The 24,570-nt window shown below is 42.0% G+C and overlaps 3 protein-coding genes and 1 non-coding gene across 6 annotated transcripts in view; 1 reads left to right on the top strand and 3 right to left on the bottom strand.

Moving 5' to 3' along the window:
• Positions 1–3,301: 3,301 nt before the first annotated feature.
• Positions 3,302–5,075, bottom strand: bola1 (bolA family member 1). Its single transcript, XM_047599934.1, has 2 exons — positions 4,844–5,075; positions 3,302–4,138 (listed from the first exon to the last, which is right to left on the bottom strand). The coding sequence occupies exon 2, from the start codon at positions 4,110–4,112 to the stop codon at positions 3,660–3,662; it is 453 nt and encodes a 150-aa protein (XP_047455890.1). The 5' UTR covers positions 4,113–4,138; positions 4,844–5,075; the 3' UTR covers positions 3,302–3,659.
• Positions 5,076–7,522: 2,447 nt separating this feature from the next.
• sv2a (synaptic vesicle glycoprotein 2A) overlaps positions 7,523–24,570 on the bottom strand; it is a 35,492-nt gene continuing 18,444 nt past the window's right edge. For both annotated transcript variants that reach the window (XM_047598575.1, XM_047598576.1), the window contains exons 3-13: positions 20,305–20,485; positions 19,307–19,458; positions 19,041–19,174; positions 17,385–17,474; positions 16,986–17,093; positions 16,325–16,413; positions 16,064–16,228; positions 14,289–14,422; positions 11,114–11,320; positions 10,061–10,220; positions 7,523–9,304 (exon numbers count right to left, since the gene is read on the bottom strand). In XM_047598575.1, coding sequence (XP_047454531.1) covers positions 9,121–9,304; positions 10,061–10,220; positions 11,114–11,320; positions 14,289–14,422; positions 16,064–16,228; positions 16,325–16,413; positions 16,986–17,093; positions 17,385–17,474; positions 19,041–19,174; positions 19,307–19,458; positions 20,305–20,485 — 1,604 coding nt within the window. In that variant the 3' untranslated portion in view covers positions 7,523–9,120. The remainder of the gene's footprint in view (positions 9,305–10,060; positions 10,221–11,113; positions 11,321–14,288; positions 14,423–16,063; positions 16,229–16,324; positions 16,414–16,985; positions 17,094–17,384; positions 17,475–19,040; positions 19,175–19,306; positions 19,459–20,304; positions 20,486–24,570) is intronic.
• Positions 14,849–17,096, top strand: LOC125016233 (myosin heavy chain, cardiac muscle isoform-like). 2 transcript variants are annotated; one of them, XM_047598577.1, is made up of 2 exons: positions 14,849–15,824; positions 16,961–17,096. In XM_047598577.1, the coding sequence occupies exons 1-2, from the start codon at positions 15,223–15,225 to the stop codon at positions 17,001–17,003; spliced, it is 645 nt and encodes a 214-aa protein (XP_047454533.1). In that variant the 5' UTR covers positions 14,849–15,222; the 3' UTR covers positions 17,004–17,096. The 2 variants fall into 2 exon arrangements, with proteins under 2 accessions (XP_047454533.1, XP_047454534.1); XM_047598578.1 differs by having other exon boundaries at positions 14,850–15,871; positions 16,961–17,068.
• On the bottom strand, positions 23,682–23,754 carry trnak-cuu. The gene has a single exon. It is a non-coding gene; the product is annotated as a tRNA-Lys (tRNA).

Genomic DNA, 24,570 nt, shown 5'->3' with positions numbered 1-24,570 from the left:
AGTGTGTGGGGAGAGAGGGAGTCAGAGAGGAGGAGGAGGAGGAGGGGGGAGCTTTCCAATTAAAAAGCCTTAATAGCCTATTACCATCACCTTAATTTCAACATTTTTTTTTTTTTTTAACAGTGTGAAACAGATTAATAGTGAGGACGGAGCTTTAAATGAGGTCCGATGATTCTGAGCGTCGTCACTGGGGCTAAAGCGTCTCCACTACAACAACAACAACAACAACAACAACATGAGCTTCGGCCGTAAAGACAATAAATGTAATGGTTGTTGTTCTTGCCGAGGTTTAAATGAAATGTGTTTAACAGGCGTCTCTGTGCGCACACATGCTGCACAGATCCTGCAGCTGCCCAGAGGAGGAGGGAGGGAAGGAGGGGGGAGAAGACGACGCCAGTTCCCTAAGGGACGACCGACCGAACCACCCATTTGTCGTACCCCACCGTCCACTTCCCCCCCTCCTCCTTCCTCCCTTCCTACCGACGGATGACCCTGCAGCCAGCAGGGGTCAGCTGCAGAGGGAGCCCCCAGCTCTCCGGGCCCTCGGTCCGGAGCCGCGGCGTAAATCAGCGGCTGCTCCATCGCGGGAACGCAGCCTCGCCCGGGGTCCCAGCCCCAGCCTGGCACCATCTGTCCCCGGGGCTCTGACGCAGGAGCGGCGCTGCCCAAGGTGGGTTCCCACTGACCTGCTGCAACCCTCTCCGGGCCATATGGGGGCCCGACCTGGGGGGGCCGGAGACAGATCCATCACTGCTGGAGTCTGGACACGGACGGACGGAGGAGGAGGACTGGGGTACAGTGGTGCAGCTCTTTATGAGAACGAGCTGGAACACGTGGGCAGATTTAATTAAACGTCCTTATAATAAAAATGAAACACAAGATCAGAACAGAATATAAATTAATATCAATTTAACTGAGCAAATTCCATTTTTCTGCAAGTAAATTATTGACTAATGTTTATTGGCATCTATATGTCCACTAACTTTTCATATAAAGGATTTAATTCAGTAATTGCAAACATGCACAGCTCCTCTTAGCAAAAACAGACTCAAACTGAAGTTTTCTCACTTTATCTGCAGCAGGAGAAGGTGAACAGGGTTTGTCCTGCTCAGGTATTTCAAAAACATCCCCTGACATTAAGTTAAAGTTGGAGATAACTTGTATAAAAGCAGATTAACTGGAACTTTTGACTGTAGAAGAGTCTGCGCTTTATTAATCAACTGTCTCCCAGAGTGTGTTTAGGAGAAAAAATAAACTACTGATCCTCAAAAATACTCCAAAGAAAAAATAGTTGAGATCTCTTGTGTTTCCACCTCCGGCCAAAACAAGTGTCCGTCCGGGGCCCGGCCCTGTCATTTAGCCGTATAACTGCCAGGGCTAAAAGAGGTGATGTACTACTCACACATGTAAAACAGCCCAGGCTTTTAAGTGCAAGACAAGTCGCTGCACCTCATCCACCTCATCGTGCCTGATGACTTTTCCCTCTCCATCATAACAGCACCTGGAGCTGAGACGCGTAAATCTCATTGGCAGAGACAGTCTGCAGGTCCCGCGGCTTATTGCTTTCACCCGCAGCCCTCGCGTCTCAGCTCCTCGTCCCCCCCACGCCCCCCCCTCGGGCCGGGCGTCTCTAATGGACGAGCAGGGGTCAATAAAGCGGTTGTGTTACTGTTTTTCCTTTTTCCCAAACCAGCGACACCAGTTGTTCACCCTCCTCACCGGAGCCTTTTGTGAGGCCTGACAGGCTGTCAATTCCAGGGCGAGGGAGGATGATTGCAGAAGACGACACGCATTACCTTGAGGTGACACCACATTCCACCTAAGTCCTGCCTTTATGGCCCAACAACAGCAACTCTGAATAGCTTTGCAGCAAAGCATTAAAAAAAGTTTGGGGTTTAGGCGCCGTTACATGTTTTGTGTCCCATCAAATCAGGACTGAACCCTTCAGAAACATCTCCAGCAAAATGAATAATTACTGCGTGTTTTTGGTTTTTGTTCCAGACTCCCGCCGGTCATTTTTTTTACTGGCGTTATCGCCCTCGCGGGCCCTGAGGAGTGATTGTTGGCCGTCATCGGGGTCGAGGGTAGGACGAGGAGACCTTCACGGTGACACATACGAGGCCTTTTTAAAAATAGACGCTCACTAGCCCACCCACACCCACTCACTGAAGAGTGTGTCACGCTGAAAACACACCACAGAACAGTTTGTACTTTTGCGTAACGGTGCGTTGAGACAGTTACTGTGAAACTGTGAAAATTAGTCCCGTCTTTGTGTTTAAGCGTTTCTTATTGGATTTATTACAAGTGTCGACTATATATTGATACATATGAAGCACTGGCTGATTAAATATGACACAATGATACTGTGAGAAGCTTTTTACATTAAAGTAAATTAAAACTGCCTGGGTGACTTCTATTTGACTTTAAGGGAAATAATGATGACATCTCCTCATCGACTAGAATCCAGTTTGTCTTGATCACATACTGCCCTCATGTGTTCATCCAGCGGTACTGACGTTAACTCCCCAGCACGGACACATCTCTTACGTCAGTTTCTTTCATTTCATTCATTTCCTGTAACTGCTTGATGTATGAAGTGCTGTGGGGGTCTCGTCTTGTTCTTAAAGGTCATTAACCACTGAAATGATTAGTTACAAGAGAAATGTCTTCCTCCAGAAACATGGAGGTAGAAAAACAAGAAGAAATGTTATATGAAACACGAACCCATGTGGACAGCGACGGTGGAGACGTAGGAGACGTCTTGGTTCATCTTCTTCTACTGTAACGATTCAGTGTTGTCAATAAAGTTGGAGGAAACAATAGTTTTTCTGTAACATTTCAATGTAAAACCACCACGAAATACATGCCAGATCCTTTTATCTCTATCGTACAGATATTATTAATGTGCTTGTGCTGCACATCCTGTATGTTAGGATTTATTGTCTCTGCTCAGGTTTCCTGGTTTCATTTCAATATCATTTATATTCAATGTCTTACATTAAGTTAACTGTGTCTTCCAGCTCATCTGTTCTCTGCTGCTTCCAGTCTGTGCAAAGCATGAATAAACAAATTCTGCTCTAACGATAATGACGTGAGGTCACTTCTTGGTTCTACAGGAGAATGTCAGAGACAATAATTGGACACCTGAGTTAGAGGCTGCAGGAAGTATCATGATCTTCCTATTAAGTTTTGCTTTGAGCTAAACATGAAAAATAAATATCTGTAGAAAACAATTTAATTGATCCAATCCCGGTAAAGAAAACCAAAGTGAAAACAAGAATTAACCCCCGTCATTCACAAATTCACAGTGTAAGTGCTTTATTTTAACAGTTCTACTTGGTCAAATAAAAATACTTAAACTTTCAATCTTCTTCTTGTCGCCCACAGAGAAGCAGTTTTAATGTGTGACCCACTGTAAGAGCTGATGTTCACTTTGAGAGCTTATGTGACCGGGAGCTATGAGTAGAATAAGTCTTAATAATTCTATTGTGTCGTCTCGGTCACATTTGTTCAGCTACAACTTATGTAGTAGTGGATTTCTTCTTTGTATTGATTCATATAATCTAAACTAAATGACCTGCAAACGTCCTGCTGAGCGTTAACAAAGAGGAAACACTCTTCCCCTAAAAGTATTCACCTGCACTCTTCACATTTCAGCCTCACTCTCGTCCGGCCTTCAGTTTCTCCTCCACAGTGTGATCTCCTCTCGAGCCGCCCATGCAGGGTGGACTCTTAGCCAGCGCAGGGTTACTGCCCCACTGCTCGGGAGTCTTTGCCTGGATGGCCAGCGCATGAACACAGCCGCTCAGCTCCTCCTTCAGGGCCTCATTGACCAGGCGGTGGCGCTGAATCAGGGGCAGACCCTCGAACCGGGAGCTGACCACCAGGACGCGGAAGTGGGACTCGGAGCCGGGAGGCACGGCGTGCATGTGGCTTTCGTTGTGGACCTCCAAGTGGTCCGGCGTCAGCGCGCCGGTTAGCTTGGTTCTGATCGTCCTCTCGACGGGCCGGCTGGGGTCCGGGTCCATGTGGGGTCTGAAGTGGGCCAGAGGCCGGGTTAAGGCACGAGGGGTGGAGACGGGTCGAGCACAGCGGAGGACGCTGGGAAGCATCGGAGTTTGTGGCAGGAGACCACAGACTGGAACCAGAGGGGTAAAAACATGGGTGACAAGTTATTTAATGAGATATTTAATTGGAAAAGGAGATGATTACAGCTGCTTGTGCTTCAGTTCTATCAGATGAGATGAGAGATGAAATATTATGTGTCTGTTTGGACAACAAAACATTAGTTCATGTCTTTTCCTGCCATGGACTTTAAATTCAAGACCAAAATCCTGCTTCTAACATCAGACTTTAGATACCAAATAAATACAACTCACTGACAGGAACCACGATAACCACATACACAGCGGTATTTACCTACATACACAACGTTATTTACCTTTAAGAAAAGAGAGATGGACGTTAAATAAATAAAAACACAGCAGTTATTAATCACTATCACTCCCTCATTCTACTCGGGTCCATCTCCGGTGAAACGTAAATATTAGTGAACGTGTAAAACGTGGAATTTCAGGCAACTGAAACTCAATTAACTGCGACCGTGGGTCAATTTAACGTGTCAGTGAGAAAATATATCCAAAGAATTAATTCAAACCAACAACAGAACCTTCCAGACTCGGGTAAACAAGCTAACCTTGAATACTGGCATTAATATTCAGGCTAAGCTAACTCAGCTAGCTCTCAACTATATGAAATATAAAAGCGCATGTGTTTAACAGTCCAATTAAATCATTTTAGATTAAATAAACGGGCGGGTTAAATGTGAAATGTGTTTACTCACCTTGCAAATGAACAAGTCTTCCTCTTACTCTTCTTCTTCTCGTGTTTTTAATTCTTCTTCTTCTCTTTTTTGGCGGTAGGAATCTATCTTAAAGGTACATTACCGCCACCAACCGGACTAAACTAAGAAGTCAGAGATTAAACTGGAAAATAACGTAAAACGCACTAGATAATAATAATAATAATAATAATCGTCTTAAATGTGTATTATTTCTGTTATCTTCAAGAGGCCAGATAAGAAACGAAAAATAGCAAAGCTTCTTCCACTTCCGCCTCTTCTTCTTCTCGAGGTTAATTGTGAATTGCAAACATGGTGCATTACCGCCACCTACTGGTACTTTATAATAACAACAACATCCAAAAGTAAGTTCTTAAGTTCTTATTTTCTAAATCAACATTTAATATAAATTTATTGATATTTTAAAATTATTAAATCAAACCTACTTCAGGTAAAAGTGTATTTTTAATCTTAAGTGGTTTTTATGGTGTGGCTGAATCCAAACTCCATAAAGTCATCCTACTTTCCTGTGTCCCCCATAAAAAATGTCCATAACACAGCGTTGAGTCGAGTGTCTAACTACATCTGAGCTCCTGAAAACAAGAGACTGTGTGAAGAAATGGTTTAAACTCCAACATTTCAGGTTTCTTCCAAGAAGCTTCTTCATGTGTAGTTATTTCTTTGTAATTGTTTTTGTAAAAGTGTAGTTAAACTCTAAATATTTTGGACTAAGTAAATGAATTACAGACAAATTAAAATAAATCAAATCTTAAACACGGAAGAACGTGCAAAACCAAACATCAGGATTTAAAGCGTGATTTAAATGGTGAGTTCAGAAGTTTGAATTTAATTCCAGTGCCACTGCTCTTTCTTTCTGCCGCTGCACTTAAAATGTAAATGTAAAATGTTATAAAATAATGAGCTGAACTGATTCACTGTGTGTAGCTGCAGATTGTAAAGTCCTATATAAGCTTGTGGTTTTGTGCTGTATCACTAAAATTTTACCAGTTCACTGCAAACCAGCGAATACGATGAAAGCATCTCCCCCAGTTAAAATGAAAACGCAGAAACGACACGGACCGCCCTCTCGTCATTATTTTTTTTTCCACTTGTTTATTCGTCATGGTTCGTTTGTCGTCCGCTGGGATCCCAAAGGGACGTCGCAGCAAAGTGCAAGCCCAATCACAAATCAACAATGAGAAAATATAAGAAAAAAAAAACCTCACACACCTTTAAACAGAACTCATGTTGCCACATTTAGTCTAAACTATGATTCATACCCGGTATTTGACATTGATGTATTTACTTCATTCTCATTTACAAAATACACAAAATCAAAGACAACACACAGCATTGTTCATTTACACGTCTTTTTTTTATAACTTTTTTTTATATATATACTGTATATATATATTTATATATATATTTATGATTCCACAGTTTCTATACTTACAAACAATCAACTACAGTTTCTACAGCACAATACAGTGACAAAGGTGATAGATTCTTTGTTACATTTAATTAATGGCGAATGCAATTTTTTATCGACAAAAAGCCTCAAGACCTTGGGTTGTTTTTTTTTAGAGAGTACACACGAATGTTTAGCTGTGGCGTCCGGTGCCGTTATTAAGCCGACACTCTGCATGTTTGTTAATGTTCTCCAACAGCGTCAAAGGAGAGACCGAGGGACAAAATACCCAGAAACACTTATTGCTTCGTTAACTTTTTGCGCTTACAATTGACTGTCGCCCAGGCGACAGGTTAATTATACAAAAGAACCCTGTGACATAAGCTCAGATATGTTTCTACGAGAGACAGTCCTGACTCGGACGTGAGCCTGAACTAGATTTTAAATCCGAACGTGTCGCGCTCACGTTCATGGATGACACAGGAGGATAAACAGAGAACAGGACGGTTAACGCTTAGCTTTTATATTCACTAATGTGCATTTATTTACTCTAAATGTGCTTTTAAAGAGGGGTAAATTTTTACTTTCCAATTATAACTTGCTGGCCTGTTTTTTAGCTTCTTATTCGTCAGAAACAAGCGCACCTGAAAGACTCGGAGAGAGAACAGAAAGTTTCCAGTACAACACGCAGAAACGAGTCCAGGTGTTCTTGTTTCTCCCACGGCAAAGAAAAGATCCAGGGCTCTGAAAAGCTTTTCTTATTAGTTACATAGGAGTTCATTTTATTTACATATTTTCATATGTATAACAGAGAACTGATGGTTTTAATGTGTAAACTCAGGCCATAGAAAATATTTGGCAGGTGGTTGTCATGGCACGCTCTTAGTAAATGGGTCAGGTGTCAGATTTGGAGACAACGTGGGAGGGAGACGATGTATAAGCAGGGGGCGGGGGGGGGGGGGGGGGGGGGGGGCAGACGCGCGGCGTCGATCTCTGAGCACCTATGTTCACAATTGCACTCGTGTTCACAAAATTGTCTTTTTTTTTTTCTTTTCTCTTTTTTGGTAGATTCTGGTTGTTGTGCTCTTGCTAAACACTCCCCTCGTCCCCCGTCTCTTTTTCTAGCAAGGCTGCGTCAGGATGCGTCTTGAAGAACTCAAGGCCTTCACAATTGTGCATGTACGACAGAGTACACTTAGTGCAATGGTTTGTCAAACTGTCTTGAGTCTACCTATGGCTGCTATCCTACAAAATGGCAGTTTGGACAAGAAACGATGATTGTTTTTGCTACTTTCAACATGCAATTGTGAACATACGAGTGTTCGTTCGTCGCCTCGATCGTTACCAAGCAGCCATAATCTCCGCTCTGTGCTGTGACCTGTGAGGAATACATGAATATATCAGCCCTTGGCAGTGAGTCCTCCGTGGTGAATTTTTTGTAATGCTACGTTATGTTGGTGTCCCCCCGGGTTCACGCCCAAAAAATCTACACACAGACCTCAGGTTTACCGATGCTGAGCTCTAATCTGTCACATGTTCTCGTCTACATCTATTTAAGACGCCTAAAAATGCTCAAACAAAGACGGAGAAATCAGAGATCGGAATATTGCACTAAGAAGAAGCACACTCATCTTACTATAAACATTCAGCTCACAAAGTTAATTTGTCTTCGTTGTTAGCCGCGTCTGCACTGAAACCATCTGATCACGTCCTCGTGAAGGTGAAGTCAGGAACCAATTATCGAATAAGTGTTTTTAAATCTGAGAGACGTGTGCTCAGATCGAAAGGTTCGTGTGCTGCTTTTGTGGGAGGAAAATGTCCAAAATGCCATTTACATGTTGCACTCTTCAGTTTCCATGGTTACATAGATCTCGGTGACATGCACAAGACTCTCCACAAACATACTGTGGTTTGTTGGGAGGAGGAAGGAGGAAAGATGCTTTTACAGCGTGAGACAAATGACTTGAGTGTGAGATTCTGGACATTTTCATCGAGTCAAGAGGAAAATGTTTGGGGACACACACACACCGGACGGCTGGTTGTGCTTTATGTGTTAACAAATAGCTTCACATTTGTGGCAAAATGAAAAACAAAAAGAAATCTGACCAGCACACACGTCCGTTTTCTGATCTGAATGATCTCAGAGGTGAACGGAGACGATGTCGTAAAGGGACAGAGGGACTCGGATGATCCCCTCATCGCAAAAAACGACAGCAACAACCACAACAACAACAAAAAAACAAAGAAGGAATGAAAGAAAACCTGGAATGTTCTATAATCTATAAAAATGGCAGTAGGTCTACACTGACACGAGACCTCAGGAGAGAGAGAATGAGGACAGGTCTTTGTTGAAGAGAAAGCCAAGAGAGGAGAGTCTTGGTTTTTACCCCAAAGCCAAAGTCAAAAATGCTCCAGATCGAGGATGAAAAGGTCGCATTTTTGTGTCAATGTCCGACAATGGCAAAGTATTCGAGACTTGAGCGGGCGGAGTTTTTTGTATTTTCAGGAGAATGGAAGGAACAGGGAACTCTGCAACGATGGCTAGTGGTCATTATTTACGTGAGTCTGTTTTTCGTGGCTCGTCATCAGGAGCCCTGAGCCCTGAACCTCCGACCCCTCATATTTACATCAGGACGAGGGGTCAGGATCCAATCACGTGAATCAGATTTGCATTTTTTTTTTTTTTTTTTTCCTCACGCCCCACATGGTGATAATAATAATAATAATAATAATAATTTCTTATTCTGGCGTCACGATGGTTTTCCAAAGCCGGCGAGGCTTAAAATAATCACTGATGATAATATGTACAGCTGTCCAATCGTTGTGGAGGACGGGTTGAGGACGGAGTCGGGGGAAGATGGTCGGCGCCGCACTACTGCAGCACCTGACCCCGCGTCTCCGGTAGCTTGAGAGCCAGGAAGCTGCCGGCGGCCAGCGCGCCCGAGGCGAACAGGATGGGGACGGCCTTGGTTATGCCCACGAACGAGGTGAAGATGCTTATGCCTAACACGGCCGCGAGTTTACAGAGTGCGTTCAGGAAGCCGAACGCTGTGGTTCTGAGAAAAAGAGACAAGGAACAGGTGAAACGTTTAAGGAAGGAAACAGGTGAAGGGTTTTCTCCACAATGAACACTCGTAATTACACCTCAAGGTTCAACACTCACCTTTTTCACTACTTACTCATTATCCATGTAATTCAATACTTTTTGTTGCAATTCAACACTTTTGTATATACGCCAATACTTGTATATTGTTTATTTGGTTCTTTTTCTTTTTTATCTAATAATTTATCTTCATTCTTGTTCCCGAGCTGTGGGACAAATAAAGGTTTTCTGTTCTTTTTATTCTACTCTGTTCTTGCATGATTTAAATACAGTGTCAGGACTCTGTTTAGCCACAAGGTGGAGCTACAGCTCCTATATTCGATAGTGAACAATGTCCACCAGCCTCCGTCTCTGTCTCTGATGTCATTTGTCCCTCAGGACATACGTCTCTGCAATGTCTCCCTGTTCCTCCACTACCACTTCATATTTTTTATGCTGTATAAAATATATTTGATTACTTTATATTCTTAAATATCTCAGATTTTTACACCTGTGACGTTTTATACCTTATGTCTGTCTAGGGGCAACAAAAGGACACATTTTCCATCTTTGAAAAGTTTCTATTAAAAGCATCAAAAGTGCTTCACAACAAGGATGCAACATCCCCACACTCATCCATCTCTTTAAGGCGTATAATTACGCTTATGACGTCATTTTACGCGTCACTCATCGGTGAAATCAGCGTCACGTCGAGGAGATTTCTACGTACCTCTTGTCGGACGGGTAGAGCTCGACGGTCAGCACATCCAGGGCGTTCCAGGAGGCGATGCTGATCCCCCCGAACAGGCAGAGCAGCGCGATCATGGCCGACTCGCTGTTGCCGAAGGACAGGAAGAAACAGCTGATGCAAGAGATGACGCTGGAGCCCGCTGTGGACAGACAGAGAGACAGAGAGAGACGGGCTGGAAATCAGGCAAACTGTAAAAATAAACACGGTCATGTATCACAATATATATTTTTAAAAAAGTGCAGGATAGGCAGTGGAAAAACAGCAGATTATTGCATAATATAAAGGAATTCTGTAAAAAGAACAGAACAGGTCTCAGAGACAAGTCTCAGGTGTGAGTCATTGTTAACTCTAACTAATAAAGAACCTGCAGTAGCGTATATAACATTATTACAGAATTAAGATAAGTGTGAATACCAACTTTATGACGGGTTGATGAATAAAAGAATGACGTTGAAGGCATTAATGTATTAACTAAAATTCCTTAAGGGATTGTGTAATAACTGTGGAATGTAGGTGTCTGTGTTTGTCTGTCACATGTTTCCATTTTATATTTTAATACCTTTAACTTGAATGGACTTCACTTAATTCCACTGTACATGTTACAATGACAATAAAGATGAACTATTGTATTCCTACTCTATGTCCTACTGGCTACAAAAAATAAATGGACGGTTTATGCATAATATTTCTTTTTGACTGAGTTCTTTTTGTAAGTTTTGAGTGAGTTTTATGTAGAAATCTAGAGGCTTCAAAGGGGTGAAAATACATTTAAGCAGCTCTGTAGATCCTTGACATAATTGTTATGTCCTGTTTTCTAGGTCGTAGCAAAATCTTTGGTTGATTAGACATTTTCCCTCCAAAAATTAAATTTCTTTAAATGCACTTGGGTTTCTCATGCTAATTCTGGGAGTTACAGACATGATATGAAATAGTGCAGAACATATTTAGCCCGTTTGTCTGTTGTTTTTATTTAGAAATGAAATGGGCAAAAGTAGCTCGATCCCACACACAGCTCTGAGTGACTCTTCCTACCGAGCATCCTCAGCCGTCCGATCTTGTCCATGAGCAGCGCGGACACGATGTTGCCTGGCAACACGGCCAAGGTGCCCAGGAAGCTGACGAAGTAGACCATGTAGGCATTGTTGTCGTCGCTGACGTCGCTGAGCAGACAGCCTTCTTTGTTGTGCAGGAAAGTGCTGTTGACGAGCTTGCAGTTAACCAGGCGGTACTTGAAAAGGTCTGCGTGAGAGAAAAAAGAGGAGATATTGATCGTAAGCTGCAACATGACATCTGTAAATCATTCAATCACTCTTTAATGGCACATAAACACTAAATATACGGAATAAGAAGTGAACTACAGTGTTTATTAGTTTATTATTTGTTTTATTTGTTTTATTACATTTTAATAACACAGAGAAAAACAACCATTAACACTCACACTCACACCTAGAGTTAATTTAGAATCACTAATTAACCTAACATGTCTTTGGAAGTGGGAGGGAACGAATGGCAGTTACATTATAAGGAAGAAAAAAAAGAGAAGGTTTCACACAAAATACTAATGAGAAAGAAAAGAAAGATTAATGGCGATACGATTTCTGCTGTGAATTCCACGGCAACACCACAATACTCAGCTACAAATCCAAGGACCCACATAAGTATAGTAAAAGCATTTTCAAGGACTTGGTCACATGTTGAACGTGTCATTCTCAGTGTCACATCCAGGATCCCAGGTTTGCTGTGTCTTCCAGCTTCACAGTCTCCTGGGTCTGGACTGTGTTCAGGTGTGTCACTGAGTAAAGATGCTGTAAGTTTTCCGCTGGATTTACTTGGATGATCAACCTCCAGACCTGATTGGAGATGTTGTACGTTTACATCACCATTCTGAAAGCACAAGTCTGCTGAAGGATGACGAAGGATCCAAGAGATGCTGTGGCTCGTATCCTCGGAGTCCACTGGGTCTTGGTGTAGATCGTCTCCAAGTAAAGCATTGAGTATAGATTTTGTATGTTTTCCACTGCATGAACTGGGACGATCAGGTCTGTCATGGGACACAGATTCTGCAGGGTTTGCACCAGATGAACTGGGACAATCAAACGTCAGATATGATTCAATAAGGAGCTTCTGTTTTACTTGACAGTGGGTTCCACCACTCGTATCTGGGATCCTCGGTTTACTGTAGCCTGTGACGCTGTTTGGTTTTTCATGCACCACAGGTACGGCAGAGTCGGTCAAGACTGGCAGATTGTCTCCAAGTAAATCATCTCCAGTTGTGAAAATCTCATCCTCACTTTCAGCTGCTCCATTTGCTCCAATTTGTGGTGATTTACGTGCTATCCATCTTTGGATTGTGCAAAAAGCATCTGCCCACCACAGGAAGATCCGACGGGAAACTATAACCCTGGAGATACGAACTGCTCCACAGCACACGGACAGAACTGATGCTTTGGCCATGGAACACATTGCTGAAAGTTTTCTGATTATGGATAACAGTGTGCTATATGGTAGCCTAGCAGGATTGCTTGGGTCGGCTTCAGAATTTTCCAAACACCTCACATTTAAGGGGTGTTGATCAACGATGGCCACAGAAAGGTAGACAGCGAGACGAGGAAGTTTAGAATGGTCACTGCTGCCATCTTGCTCTTGTTCATCTTGCAGAGTTGCAGTACTCAGACAGTCCAAGCCTGTAGAATCAGTGTCAGCATCCTGACCAAGATTTCCACGTTCACTGAGGCTTGGGACCTTAGAGTCCACCACCAGGGCTGTTGGTGATATTGCAGGCGTTTCAACTGGATGATCTGATGCAACATCTGATCTGCTGTCCTGCTCTTGTTCATTCTGCGTTTCAGTACCCAGACAGGAAGAGCCTGTGGAACCGATGGATGCATTATGATGGAACTCCCTCCTGTAGGCTGGAGCCATGAAGTCTCGTGGCAGATTTGGTAGAGGTATTTCAGGGACCACTAGTTCTTCATCTAGCTCTACGCTGGATGAACTGATGCGGTTGGAACCAGAATGGATGAGGTTGCCAGCAGCTTTTGCAACCAATGGAACAACAGCTTTACCCAAAAGTAAGACGGGCAAATCGATGGACAGATATGTCAACATTTTTGTTGTTCTGTGAAGTGCTTTCGTCTGAGAAATGGTCTTGTTTATGAAACGCTCTTGGTTTGTGAAGGTTCTCTTGTTGAGAATGAAATTAATTCTTTCGATGTACTTGCAGTAAACTAACTGGAAGTCTGAAGCGAAATGATGTAATGGTTACTAGAACTGCTTGTATTTAAAGGTAAATATAAGGGCCTTTGATGTCACACTCTGTTCTGAAGTCATGTGATCCTGAAATCCTGGTCACATGATGCATGTTTGTGTGTGTAAAGGTTTAAAAAACAAACAGCAAGAAGTGTTGCTAGGCTACGGTAGCTACAATATTCACAGAGACCACGTGATGTCACTGTGACGGCCACAGTGACATCGCAGTGTGAACAGAATAGCAGCAATACAAGTTTTTTGTATTTATCTTCTGTATTAATCTCATGTTGAGGTTCTGCTGCAGAGACAGGATAGTCTGCGTTTAGTCATAGCCATTGAAAGAAACTCTCACTTTGTTTTCATAAGACAAGGCGACGTAATGGTCGACATGTCCTGAACCCTGCAATAAAAACTGCACTGTGCAGCTCAGTCGCGTACGTCATAAGCTGCACTATGTCAACTATCACTCGATTATGAACAGGGAACAGGGAGACGCTGCACCTTACCAAGCAAACAAACAATAATTCCTATTGTATTGAGGGAACTTGCTAGCACTGATAGCAGCTGTGAGGAGCTGACGGACTTATGTAAAGGCTGCAAACAAATAAAAAGCAAGAGCAATGGTTGATAGGTTTGATAGGTGAACACTGCTGCAGACCTTTTCCTGAAATGTGCATCCGGGTGTCTAGGAGAGTATGCACATATTGTAACTTCAAGTCAGAACAACAGCCAACAGCACAAACATTCCTTTAGGTAGCAGTAATCTGCATTTGCCAGATAAAAAGGGAAACTGGACACGCTGCATTAGCTACTGGAGGCCAGGAAGCTGGTGAACAAGACTTTCATGGTCTGTTATGTTGACGTAATTATGTCACTGGCATCCTAAAACCAACATCTAAAAGCCTTTAGTCATTGAAAGACATAGTTTCCCGACCGGTGAGTGCGTGTATGCACCTACCTGTGTTGTAGAAGAGGGTGGCGATGAAGGTGCAGTTCTTGAAGAAGGTGTTGCTGCTGGTGATGTCTTCAAAGTAACACTCCTCAAACAGCGAATCCTCGAACACCATCGACTTCATTTTCAGGTTCATAAACCTGCAAGCAGTTAGACACGGAGACGGAGTTAAGGAACGCACACAATGAACAGATGCAACACAAGGGAAAGAGACTGAGAAACAAGTCTTTTATCTCAAGGCATGGAACTAATTAGATTGTGGGAGATTATTTTACCACATTTTACCATATGACCATAAGGCAACAACAAAAAGACTGTAAATTGAAGAGTACTTTATTTGTAAATGTTACTTCTATCTCATTCTTATTTTATTCTTACATCTATGCTTTGTTTGTATTTGTTTTTATCTTGTGACTCAATGACAAAATTAATTAATCCCAATTAATTAATTAATTGGGATTAATCAAGTGATCTTGAATCTTGAACCATGAAAAGAAACATCAGAGACTCGTTACAACGATTCATTCAATCCAAGCAATGTTCAGAATTAAACAGACCAGATTTGAAACTTCATTATTTCGTCTGCACATTTGATCTTTTTTCATCCACCAAGAAAGTATTTACAATTTCTGAATAAATCCAGACATAAAATACGTAAAATACACAAGGCAGGAGAGTGATTATTATTATTTTTTTTAGTTTAGTCAGAAGTTGAGATGGAAGTCATTTTGGACACAGTGTTCATATCTTGCGGCCACATTTTTGGAGCCATGCGTCGCCATGTCTTTAGTGGGTGGAGCCTATACTGCACTGTTGCTAGGCAACTACTTCAAAGGCAAATATGCGGCATCATCACCATCTTTCATCATGTTCACCTAAGAGTCTAGAATACTAGTCTGGAACTCTGAACTACTACTATACACATTTTGTTGCAGAGAAAATGAGCAAACCTAACTACGACCACATCAACAGCGCGGAGGACCTGAAGAATGAATTCTTCACCCTCCAACAGTACAACGAGTTCCTCTGCCGATGGACCCACTCCCTCCAAGAGAAAAATTCATTCCTCGATTCGGAAAACAAAGCCCTCAAGGATGAAACTGAGAACTTGTCTGACTTGCAAAGAAAGTTGAAAGGTGAAAACAAGGCCCTGAAGAATGCAATCAAGAGCCTCCAGGAAGAAAACACGTCTTTGTCACAACGAAAGGTGCAAGTGGAGAATAATTCTGACAAGACTCTGCAGCTGATGGATGAGGTTCAGAAGCTGAAGGAGCGGCTGAAACACGAAAGAGCTGTTTATTTGGCTCAGAAGAAGAGAGACTTAGACTTTCAAATGGAGCTGAAAAACTATGTGATAAAGATCAACACGGAGTTGATCAAGATGAGGGAGGAGGTGGAAAACCTGCAGGACAAGCTCTACACTGCAGCTACCGAAAACCGCCACAACTTGGCCACGATGATCAAGACCATGGGAGACATTACCAACACGGAAAAAGAGGAGGAGCATTACAAGAGAACCCACTGGTTCTTCAGCTGGTTCGGGTGAGAAGAACTCAAGAAATAAGATAAATGCAATATATGTTAATGATGTAAGTAAGTGAGTTTTATTTCATTTGTCTGTCGATTGTTTTTAAAACCCCAAATATGTCCCAGGTCCCACAAGTCTACTCTGACTTGTGTTAAATTATTAATATGTTTCAAAATATTCAAATAAAAATTTTAAAATAAACCGAAATTTTAAATGTGTCACATATTTCAGTGAGTGAGCAAAAGAAACTCACTTGTCGTTAAAATACTCTCCCTGACGATGGACCTGGTTCTCCAGGGTGAAGTTAAAGGTCACGTGTTCTACTTTCTCCTTGACGAAGACCTTGGTGCGTGAGGAGTATTCCTGCTTCTGCAGGTACTTGATCATGTCGGGGAACCACACAGTCAAACCGTAGTAGCTGGAAGAGATCAACACAGACGTATATATACGGGTAAATGTAAATGACGTTTAGCAAAACCATTAGTCAGGTTTAAGTTGTTCCACCTGACGTTACCTGAAAGACATGGAGAACCACACGGCCATCATCATGTAGGTGGTGCGTCGGTACTCGGGGGAGAACACGGCCTGGAAGTTACTCCACACCTGAAGGAAAAGAAAACACAGTCACATAGAAAGCAAATAAACTGAAGTCCTCCATGAAAACAAACAAAACACTTCTCCAGCAACTGCACGGAATAAACAACGAGTCCCAGAATCCCAGTAGAAGACTGAGCAGCACACAAACACAGCAAATACGCTGCAGCCAAGACAACGAGGAGGCTTCTTTACTCACCCTCTGGTAGCAAAGAAATTATTAATCATTTTAGGGAGTATGCGTATTCCCGTATGTGCAGAAAGAACTGCTGCCTTTAAATGGAACATGTGAATGAAATGCTTGATGGTCTTCATGTAGGAATTACAAATGAGGCGGTTGGTTGTCTTTTCCTGTTACTAGCTTGTGAACCGTCCATATGGAGTTTATTTCAGCATAAAGACTGACAGAAGAGTTCAAAAACATAACATAACCCAGTATCTTCTTCACTCAACTGATTGTTGTGTGTTATTATTGTGTTGTTCCATTCAAAAAGCATCTAAACAAACACTATTAATCATTAAAACCATGGACGTTTTGCTTTGTTTTTAAACAAAGATCATTCAGAAATAAGTTTCGTCACCTGATGAAAAAGCATTGAGAGCTTCATCCTCCATTTCTCATGCCAGGCGGTGCTGTCGCCCATGTCCACCAGCTCATCCATCTGCTTCACTGTTTTAATGGTGGTCACCTGGGAGGAACAGCACAACCACAGAGATCTCACTGCTTTTATCGAGAGGAACTGCTACAATAAATAATATAAATGTTCATGTCAAACCCCTTGTTTTGTTATGTGATAAGGAAAGGGAAGCAAGCGCAGGGAGAATAAGATTAGTCCCAGAATAGAATCACGAGGGACTCCACAAGGCAGAATACAAGAAGCAACAAGCTTATTTTTCTGCAAAATGATGCAGCATGGAGCTTATTTTCTGCATATACACAACAGCAGGTAAAAGGCCAAACATTTTTGTGTGTAACTCACAGAGAAGACCCGCTCTGGGTAACCCTTGGCTCTCATGTTGGTGTCGTGGACCTGCTTCAGAATCATCCACGCCTCGTCGTGTTTCCCGTTCTGGAACAAATTTACAGGGAAAACTTACACTTCAGAAGACGAGAGGTTTGTCGTGAACTGAGTGTTTTTATTCCATCATTAATCAGAACTTCCTCAAATGTTACAGCAAGTTAGGAATAATGTGAGCTCCAGTCTAAGGGTTAAAAAATAAACGACTAAATTCAAAGCATAAACCATTTAAATTTCCGTCAGTCTAGCAGATTTTTTTTTTTTTTGATGTCTCTTTCCACTGATTCCTCTCTATCTCTACGACCAGCTGCAGGTTTGTTTACTTAAATGGATCAGAGCTGCCTTCAGATTCGTGCGTGGGCGAGTGTGAACGCTGGGGTCTTCAAACATCAAAGTTAAAGCAAATTTGTGCAGGAGCGAGTGGGTAAATGGCTTCTACGTGGCATTACAAAAGCTAAACACGGTAGCACAAAAACAAAGCTACAGTAACATCGGGAAGGTAATTACTGTACTTGGACCACGGAAATCACCACAAGTTTGCTGTGAATTATAAGTTTATCATCTTGAAAATGTGTTTTAATCTCTTCACTTTCTTATTGTGTCCAAACATATTGCACAGGCATTAAAACCATCAGCTTTATGTGCATCAGCACGTTGATTTTCAGTCTGCCTCAGGATGTATACAGTGCTGCTACATTTCTGCACAGAAATGAGCCGCTATTACATATCTGTGCAACAGCAGCTACACTTCTAGCATGAAGTCCATGTCCAGTTAAAATTACAGCCAAATCTGTTCAGAAGCGGTTTAAATGTTTGGAGATGAACCAACGCTGCATTCCAGCATCAGAACCTCATCCCTCCATGAAACATGGGGGCGCTAATGTCCTGGTTTGGGCCTGTTCTGCTGCATCTGAAACATCATTGATGGACCAAATGAACTGTGAATTCTACCAGTGAACTCTGAAAGAAAATGTCAGGTTAAAATGCCTCAGTGTCGTGTGTCCATGTGTCCACGACACTGAGACACTTTCAAATGTCTGTATATCTCATGTCTGCAAATAAATGCTTGTATATCCCACGTAAATTGGACTCTGAATTAGTTTCTGCAATTCTTACTACCTCATTCTTATTCTTAGGGAAGAAAGGAAGGAAGGAAGGAAGGAAGGAAGGAAGGAAGGAAACTGGGTCATGCATCAAGTGGTTCTCCAGAAGAACGGCTAAAGAAGAACAAGACGAATGTTTAGGAACGAGTCCTGAACTTAATGTTGTAGAAACGCTGTAGCATCAGTTGATGAGAGGAAAAACCACCAACATCTCAGAACTGAAGTGGTTCTGTTCTGAGGAACAGGATCAAATTCCTCCAACAAAGTACAATATTTCTTCTTGTGTGAAAATCCGCTGATGTTTTCATAAAGTTTTACGGAGGAATCTAGAAAATTCTGAAGGATGCAAAAAAAACGTTTTCACTGTGCACTGTTTATGCACATATTTACTGAGCCATTCAAAATATTCTGAAAAAGCGTGTAGTCAGCAGCACTTTGTCTGCAGCACTTTATCTTTCTGCTTTTAAAACCGTTCATGCATTCAACCAGCCAGCGTGCATCCACGGTGCCTGACCTCCAGGTAGAAGCGAGGGCTCTCAGGCATGGTGGTGAGGGCAGAGATGGCCGCCACGGACGGGAAGGCACACACCAACACAAAGACACGCCAGCTGTGGAACTGGTAGGCCGAGCCCATCTGGAAACTCCAGCCTACGCGAGGAGCAAGAGAGACAGTCATCAAAATCTGTCCTGTGGTTTGCAGCCATATTAGTCCTGGTTCAATCTAAACCCTGGTTTCTCTCCGTTTGTGTACATGTTGTGTTAAAAACGTGCTTTTCTCACCGTAGTGCGGGATGATGGCCCACGCCATGGCGGAGGCGTAGATGCCACCGATCATCCAGAACATGCAGAGCCAGCTCAGATGCTCCCCTCGCTTCTCCTGCGCCAGGAACTCGGAGTAATAGGAAAACACGATGGGGATGGAGCCGCCGATGCTGCGGGGTTAAAGAGGGAGAATTAAATGATGATTAGAGAAGAGGAATCCGCACAGAGGAAGAGAGGAAAGATGGAAGCAAGAAGGTTCAGTTTGTTCTAGTGAACGACAAAAATAATCATCCATACGTGGTCACATAGGTTTGTGTCATAAATTCTAATTCAGTTTTGTTCTATTTCTCTTGTAAATTGGACTGTACATGCTCTGTAATTCTTTTCTACCTCATTCTTATTCTATTTTTATTCTTGCATCTATGTCTGGTTCATATATGTTTCTTTCTTATCTTGGGACTCATGGGCGAAGCAGTTTCCCTGTGGGGATCAATAAAGTGACCTTGAATCTTGAATATATGTAGACGTCATGAGTTATTACATTAACCTACATGCTCGTATCAGACTGGATTTACATTATTTTTTTCTAAAACAGTAACCAAAACACCCAAGGGCTTAAACTGGCATTAATATAGCACTGGAAATAGAAATAGGCTTATATTTTTTAATATCGATGAAACTAGATATGCTATTATTTTGTAAAACATCTAAAATCTGACGAGGGCCATGTTTTTTGACGGCAGCCATTTTGCCACAGCTCCTGGCCTCGTTCATGTGGCTCAGAGTGAGTATGACATGTGCAGCTAGAGGATCGTTTGAAAACACGAACGCCAAAAAGCACATTTCGGCAAATTTCAGCTCCTGAAAAGCAGGGGATTTATTTCCCTTAGGAGCCGTAGTTTAGTTGCTGTGTTATAATATTTTAATGTTAATGCTCTAACTGTCGAGCTGGTTGATGCTCATCTCCGGCTCAGGCTCCGGCTCCGGCGCCGGCGTGACTCATGCCGTCTGCTTACCCGACACCGGAGGCCAGGCGGCAGAACAGGAAGGAGACGTAGCCCTGGACGAAGGACGAGAAGAAGGCAAACACGCTGTTGATGGAGAGGGAGATGAGGAGCGTCTGCCGCCGGCCGATTCGGTCGGCCAGGCCGCCCCACACGAAGGCCCCCACCATCATCCCCAGGTACACGATCAGGCCTGGAGAGGAGGGAGAAGAAGGAATAGTTATTATTCATGAGTAAACTCATTGATAGTACTTCCAGGCTTCGCTGCTACTCTCCCAATGCCCCGTAAATTAGCTCATTTGACAGCATCTACGACTTCTAAAGCGCTGAGCATAAATCATGAAACAGGGTGTGAGAGGAAACGCTTAAACGTCTGAGCTGCCTTTAAATGAGACTCGCACACAGAATGTGAGAAATGTAAGATGACGACAAGCTAAGTTAATGTGGTGAAACGTAAAGACATGAATAAAACTATCAGGAAAACTCATGAGGACGACAAGACAACAGTGTTTTTCGACATAAATGTGCACACAACATTATTATTATTTGAAGATTTGCATATTTTAACTTACAAAAGTAATGTAATTACTGTAATGCGTTACTTTTTTCTGTAATGCAGTAATGTAAGGCATTACAAAGAAATAAATCCAAGTAACGTGCATTAGAAATGAATTAAATTAATTAGGTTGTGTGCTCATTATTATTTTCAGTTCATCAGAGAAAAGGATACGATGAACATTATAGTTAAGTTCACTTTGTGTGGGAAACCAAAAGTAATTTAAGGAGAGGTTCAGTTACAATAAACAGTATTAGCTTCTAGCAACAATGATTTCAATATGAATACATCTAAATTTATAGTTTCTCTATCACAACATGTACTGAACCATGAGTCATAGACTGTCAGAGACAGTAATATTATAATGCAACTAATTACTTTGAAATAATAGTAACATAATAAATAATGCATTGTGTTTTTGAAGTAACTTGCCAAACACTGTTTATCTTTCTGGAAGGAAAGTTTATATTTTTCCATCCTGCCTATAATAAAACTCTCCTATGAGCACGATCCCACTTGATTTTTAATGCTGCGTTTGTGGTGATAAGATTTCCCTTATTAATAATCATGACAACAGAAATGATTTTATCCCTGCCAGGAAAAACATCTAGCAGATGTAGCCTGTAGCCAGCAATCCAAAAATTAAAGCACAAGAAACAAAGCGCCTGCTTTATGAAAGATGTTTGCATACAAATTAATTTTTACCAGAGAGTTGACAGAGGTAGTTTTAAGTCGGGACCAGAGGCAAAGTGGTGTAATTTAGCTGCAAAGTCTAAGTCTGACGGCTTTTTCAAATTAACAATTCAAACTAAGACTAAATTATTCCTGTTGATATCCTGAATCTTCTCCATTTAAGTTCAACATTTCGGGAAAATATGATTGTTAGCTTCCTTGTAGAGGATTAGATCAGGAGAAACACACGTCTGGGGTCAGGGTTTGGTCTGTGATAAGCGTATTTTGTAATCTCGTTGCATCGTGCATGCAATGACAATAAAAGCTTTTCTATTGCATTTCAATGAATAAATTAGATATATTCTGAACTTTAGCCTGAGTCAGACTCGCTGCTTCCAGCTATTCCCCCTTTGTACAAAGCAGCAAAGACGGAATATGATGGAAAAGGTTGGTTTATTCTGTCCTATGTCAGGGCTGCAGGACGATGACAGAAACAAACACCACCTTTTGTCGAAGCCTGTCTTGTGACTAAAGGTGCGAACGTGACTCACATCCTGTGCACTTATCCCAGCTTTTTTGTGTCTCTCTGCAGAAAAGACGAAAAAGCCGCCACACATAAAGACATCGCACACTCGCTCGCAATCGGTGCCTTATTGACTTCCTGTCAGTCTTCACACTTCCTGAGCTTTCAGCGGCACGAGTTATTGGTGCGATCGCGCTGAATGAATAAAGAGGAAAAAGGAGGCAGAGACTGACAAACAATATAGCGCCTGACTGCGACGTCTGCATTTAGACTTTAGACTTACACAGGTTTTATTGATCCACAAAAGAAAATGCTGGGTCACAGCGGCTCAGTGGTGTAAGACAAAAAAATTAAAATGAAATAAAATACAAAGTATTCATTATACTGTAGATGCAAATGTGGGGGAGATGAGGGGCCCAAGATGGAGCTTTGTGGAACTCCTGTTGTTGGGCTACGTTGCTCAGACACAGATTTTTGAATTGCTGCGTTTACATTACATGTAGAAATGCACAAAACCTAAATATCGCAATAAAAAACTGGTAATGGAAACACATATATTTCGAAAAACCTCTCAAATATCTAAAGCTGAAACACTTTTACACTCCCATGAGGTGGTTTTTCAGACATATTTTGCAGGAAGCTTTAATGGAAACACAGCTACAGTCACAATGCAAAGTGTAAAAGTGCAGAGACACCAAATCCTTCAGGGATGTGGAGAGGAGGTTATGTGTGACTTGCACAAAATGAGATCTGGATTCGTTCAATAGTGCTCAAGGCTTCTGGATAAGGACCTCGTCATTGCACAGCTCCATAGAGTTCGTGGGCCTTTAGCCGAGATCACGATACTCATACTGTACACACAAGCACAATATCTGATCCTAAAAACATCCTCCAGCTCAGCCTTCATGTTGCTCGAGAGCCAGACACATGAGGCCAATCAGGCGGCGAAGCAGAAGACGAGGCTTTAGACGTATCTGTTGGATCAGCTGAGATAATCCATCACAGTTTAACAAGCTGATACTTGCTGGTGACAATACTGGGGTAAGAAAAAAGGGCAGGGATGGGAGGATGGATGTTGTTGACCGGAACAATAGCAAAAAGGAATGTCTTTGTTTGTCTTTTATTGACCTTTCATGGGGAAATTCATTCTCTGCATTTCACCCATCGATTCATTCACACAGGAGTATATGATTTTTATGTTTGTTTTTTCTCCCAGTGCAGCTTATTGTTTTTTTTTATTATTCTTATTTTTATTGTCATGTTTTATTTATTTATTATTATATTTATTACCCGTTGCAATAACATGTAGATATATCATCTCTGTAATTCTTGTTTCCACTTGCACTTGATTCACTAAACTCTTACAGTCATGTTTTCACCGTCCATCGATATTTAATACATGTGTGACATAGTTTTTTATTTTTTGTAAGCATTGTATAGATCTATATTTTGGTTTTTGTGCCTTAAAAGTGTCTTGAACTACTTTAAATTGCCCACCGGGAATAAATGAATGAGGAGCCACGCTGGGAGCCGAAGAGGCTTTTCTTTAGGAATCTTAGTCCATGACCCCTGCACGCTTTGACCTTTGACCTCACAGCCTTAAAGAGGCGTCTCTAATGACTAGCTCTCAAAAGAACTCGCCCAACGTGGGGCTCGAACCCACGACCCTGAGATTAAGAGTCTCATGCTCTACCGACTGAGCTAGCCGGGCTCCACGGCGCAGCGAGAGGCGGAGGTTCGACACGTTTTCATTTCTAGTGATCTGCGTAATATTGACTCTGCTTTCTGCCTCCTCTAATCTCCTGTGGATCTTTTAGCTTTATGTAAACCAGGGATGTCAAACTCATTTTAGTTCAGATCTCAAGTCGTCTGGACCGGTAACACTGTAGCATAATAACCGCTAAATAATGACAACTTTTTAGAATAGACGAACAAGTAAATTAGGACAATGTTTACAAACTTTCCATTAAAAATGCACTAAAACTTTGCACAAATTAGGAATATTCTTCTGTGTAATTTTCACACTTTGCCAATTCATGCTTTGGACCAGATTAGACGCTCTAGCGTCCGCTTTGGGCCCACAGGCCGTGTGTTGGGACACCCGTGATGATCTGACGATTGTTTTTATCCACTGTGTTGGTTTTGGGTTTGTAAATTTTAGTTCAGGGGCCACATGCAGCACAATTTGATCTGTAGGGGACTGGACCAGAAACATAACAGCATGAACTTATAAATACACACAACTGCAAAAGTTTCCCTTTGTTTTAGTGCAAAGTACAACATCATGAAAACACTTAATGAATGAACTAGCCTGCTGTTAGCAGCCTGCTTGTATTAAAACAGTGGAAAAATTAGGAATAGGAGCTACTTTTATTGAAACAGACCCTGTAGTTTGCTGGTTTGGGCCTGCGGGTTGTATGTTTCACACCCCTTGCTTCAGAGGTTTCATGTTCATGGTAGCGTGAAACGTCTTAGGACGGTTTCGTTTCCTCGAGAGGGAGCAGCAGCAGCAATGCAACGGCAGCGG

This window comes from Mugil cephalus, chromosome 11 (genome assembly GCF_022458985.1).
Source record: "Mugil cephalus isolate CIBA_MC_2020 chromosome 11, CIBA_Mcephalus_1.1, whole genome shotgun sequence".
Taxonomy (NCBI): Eukaryota; Metazoa; Chordata; class Actinopteri; order Mugiliformes; family Mugilidae; genus Mugil; species Mugil cephalus.
This window is presented reverse-complemented; position numbering and strand designations above follow the sequence as displayed.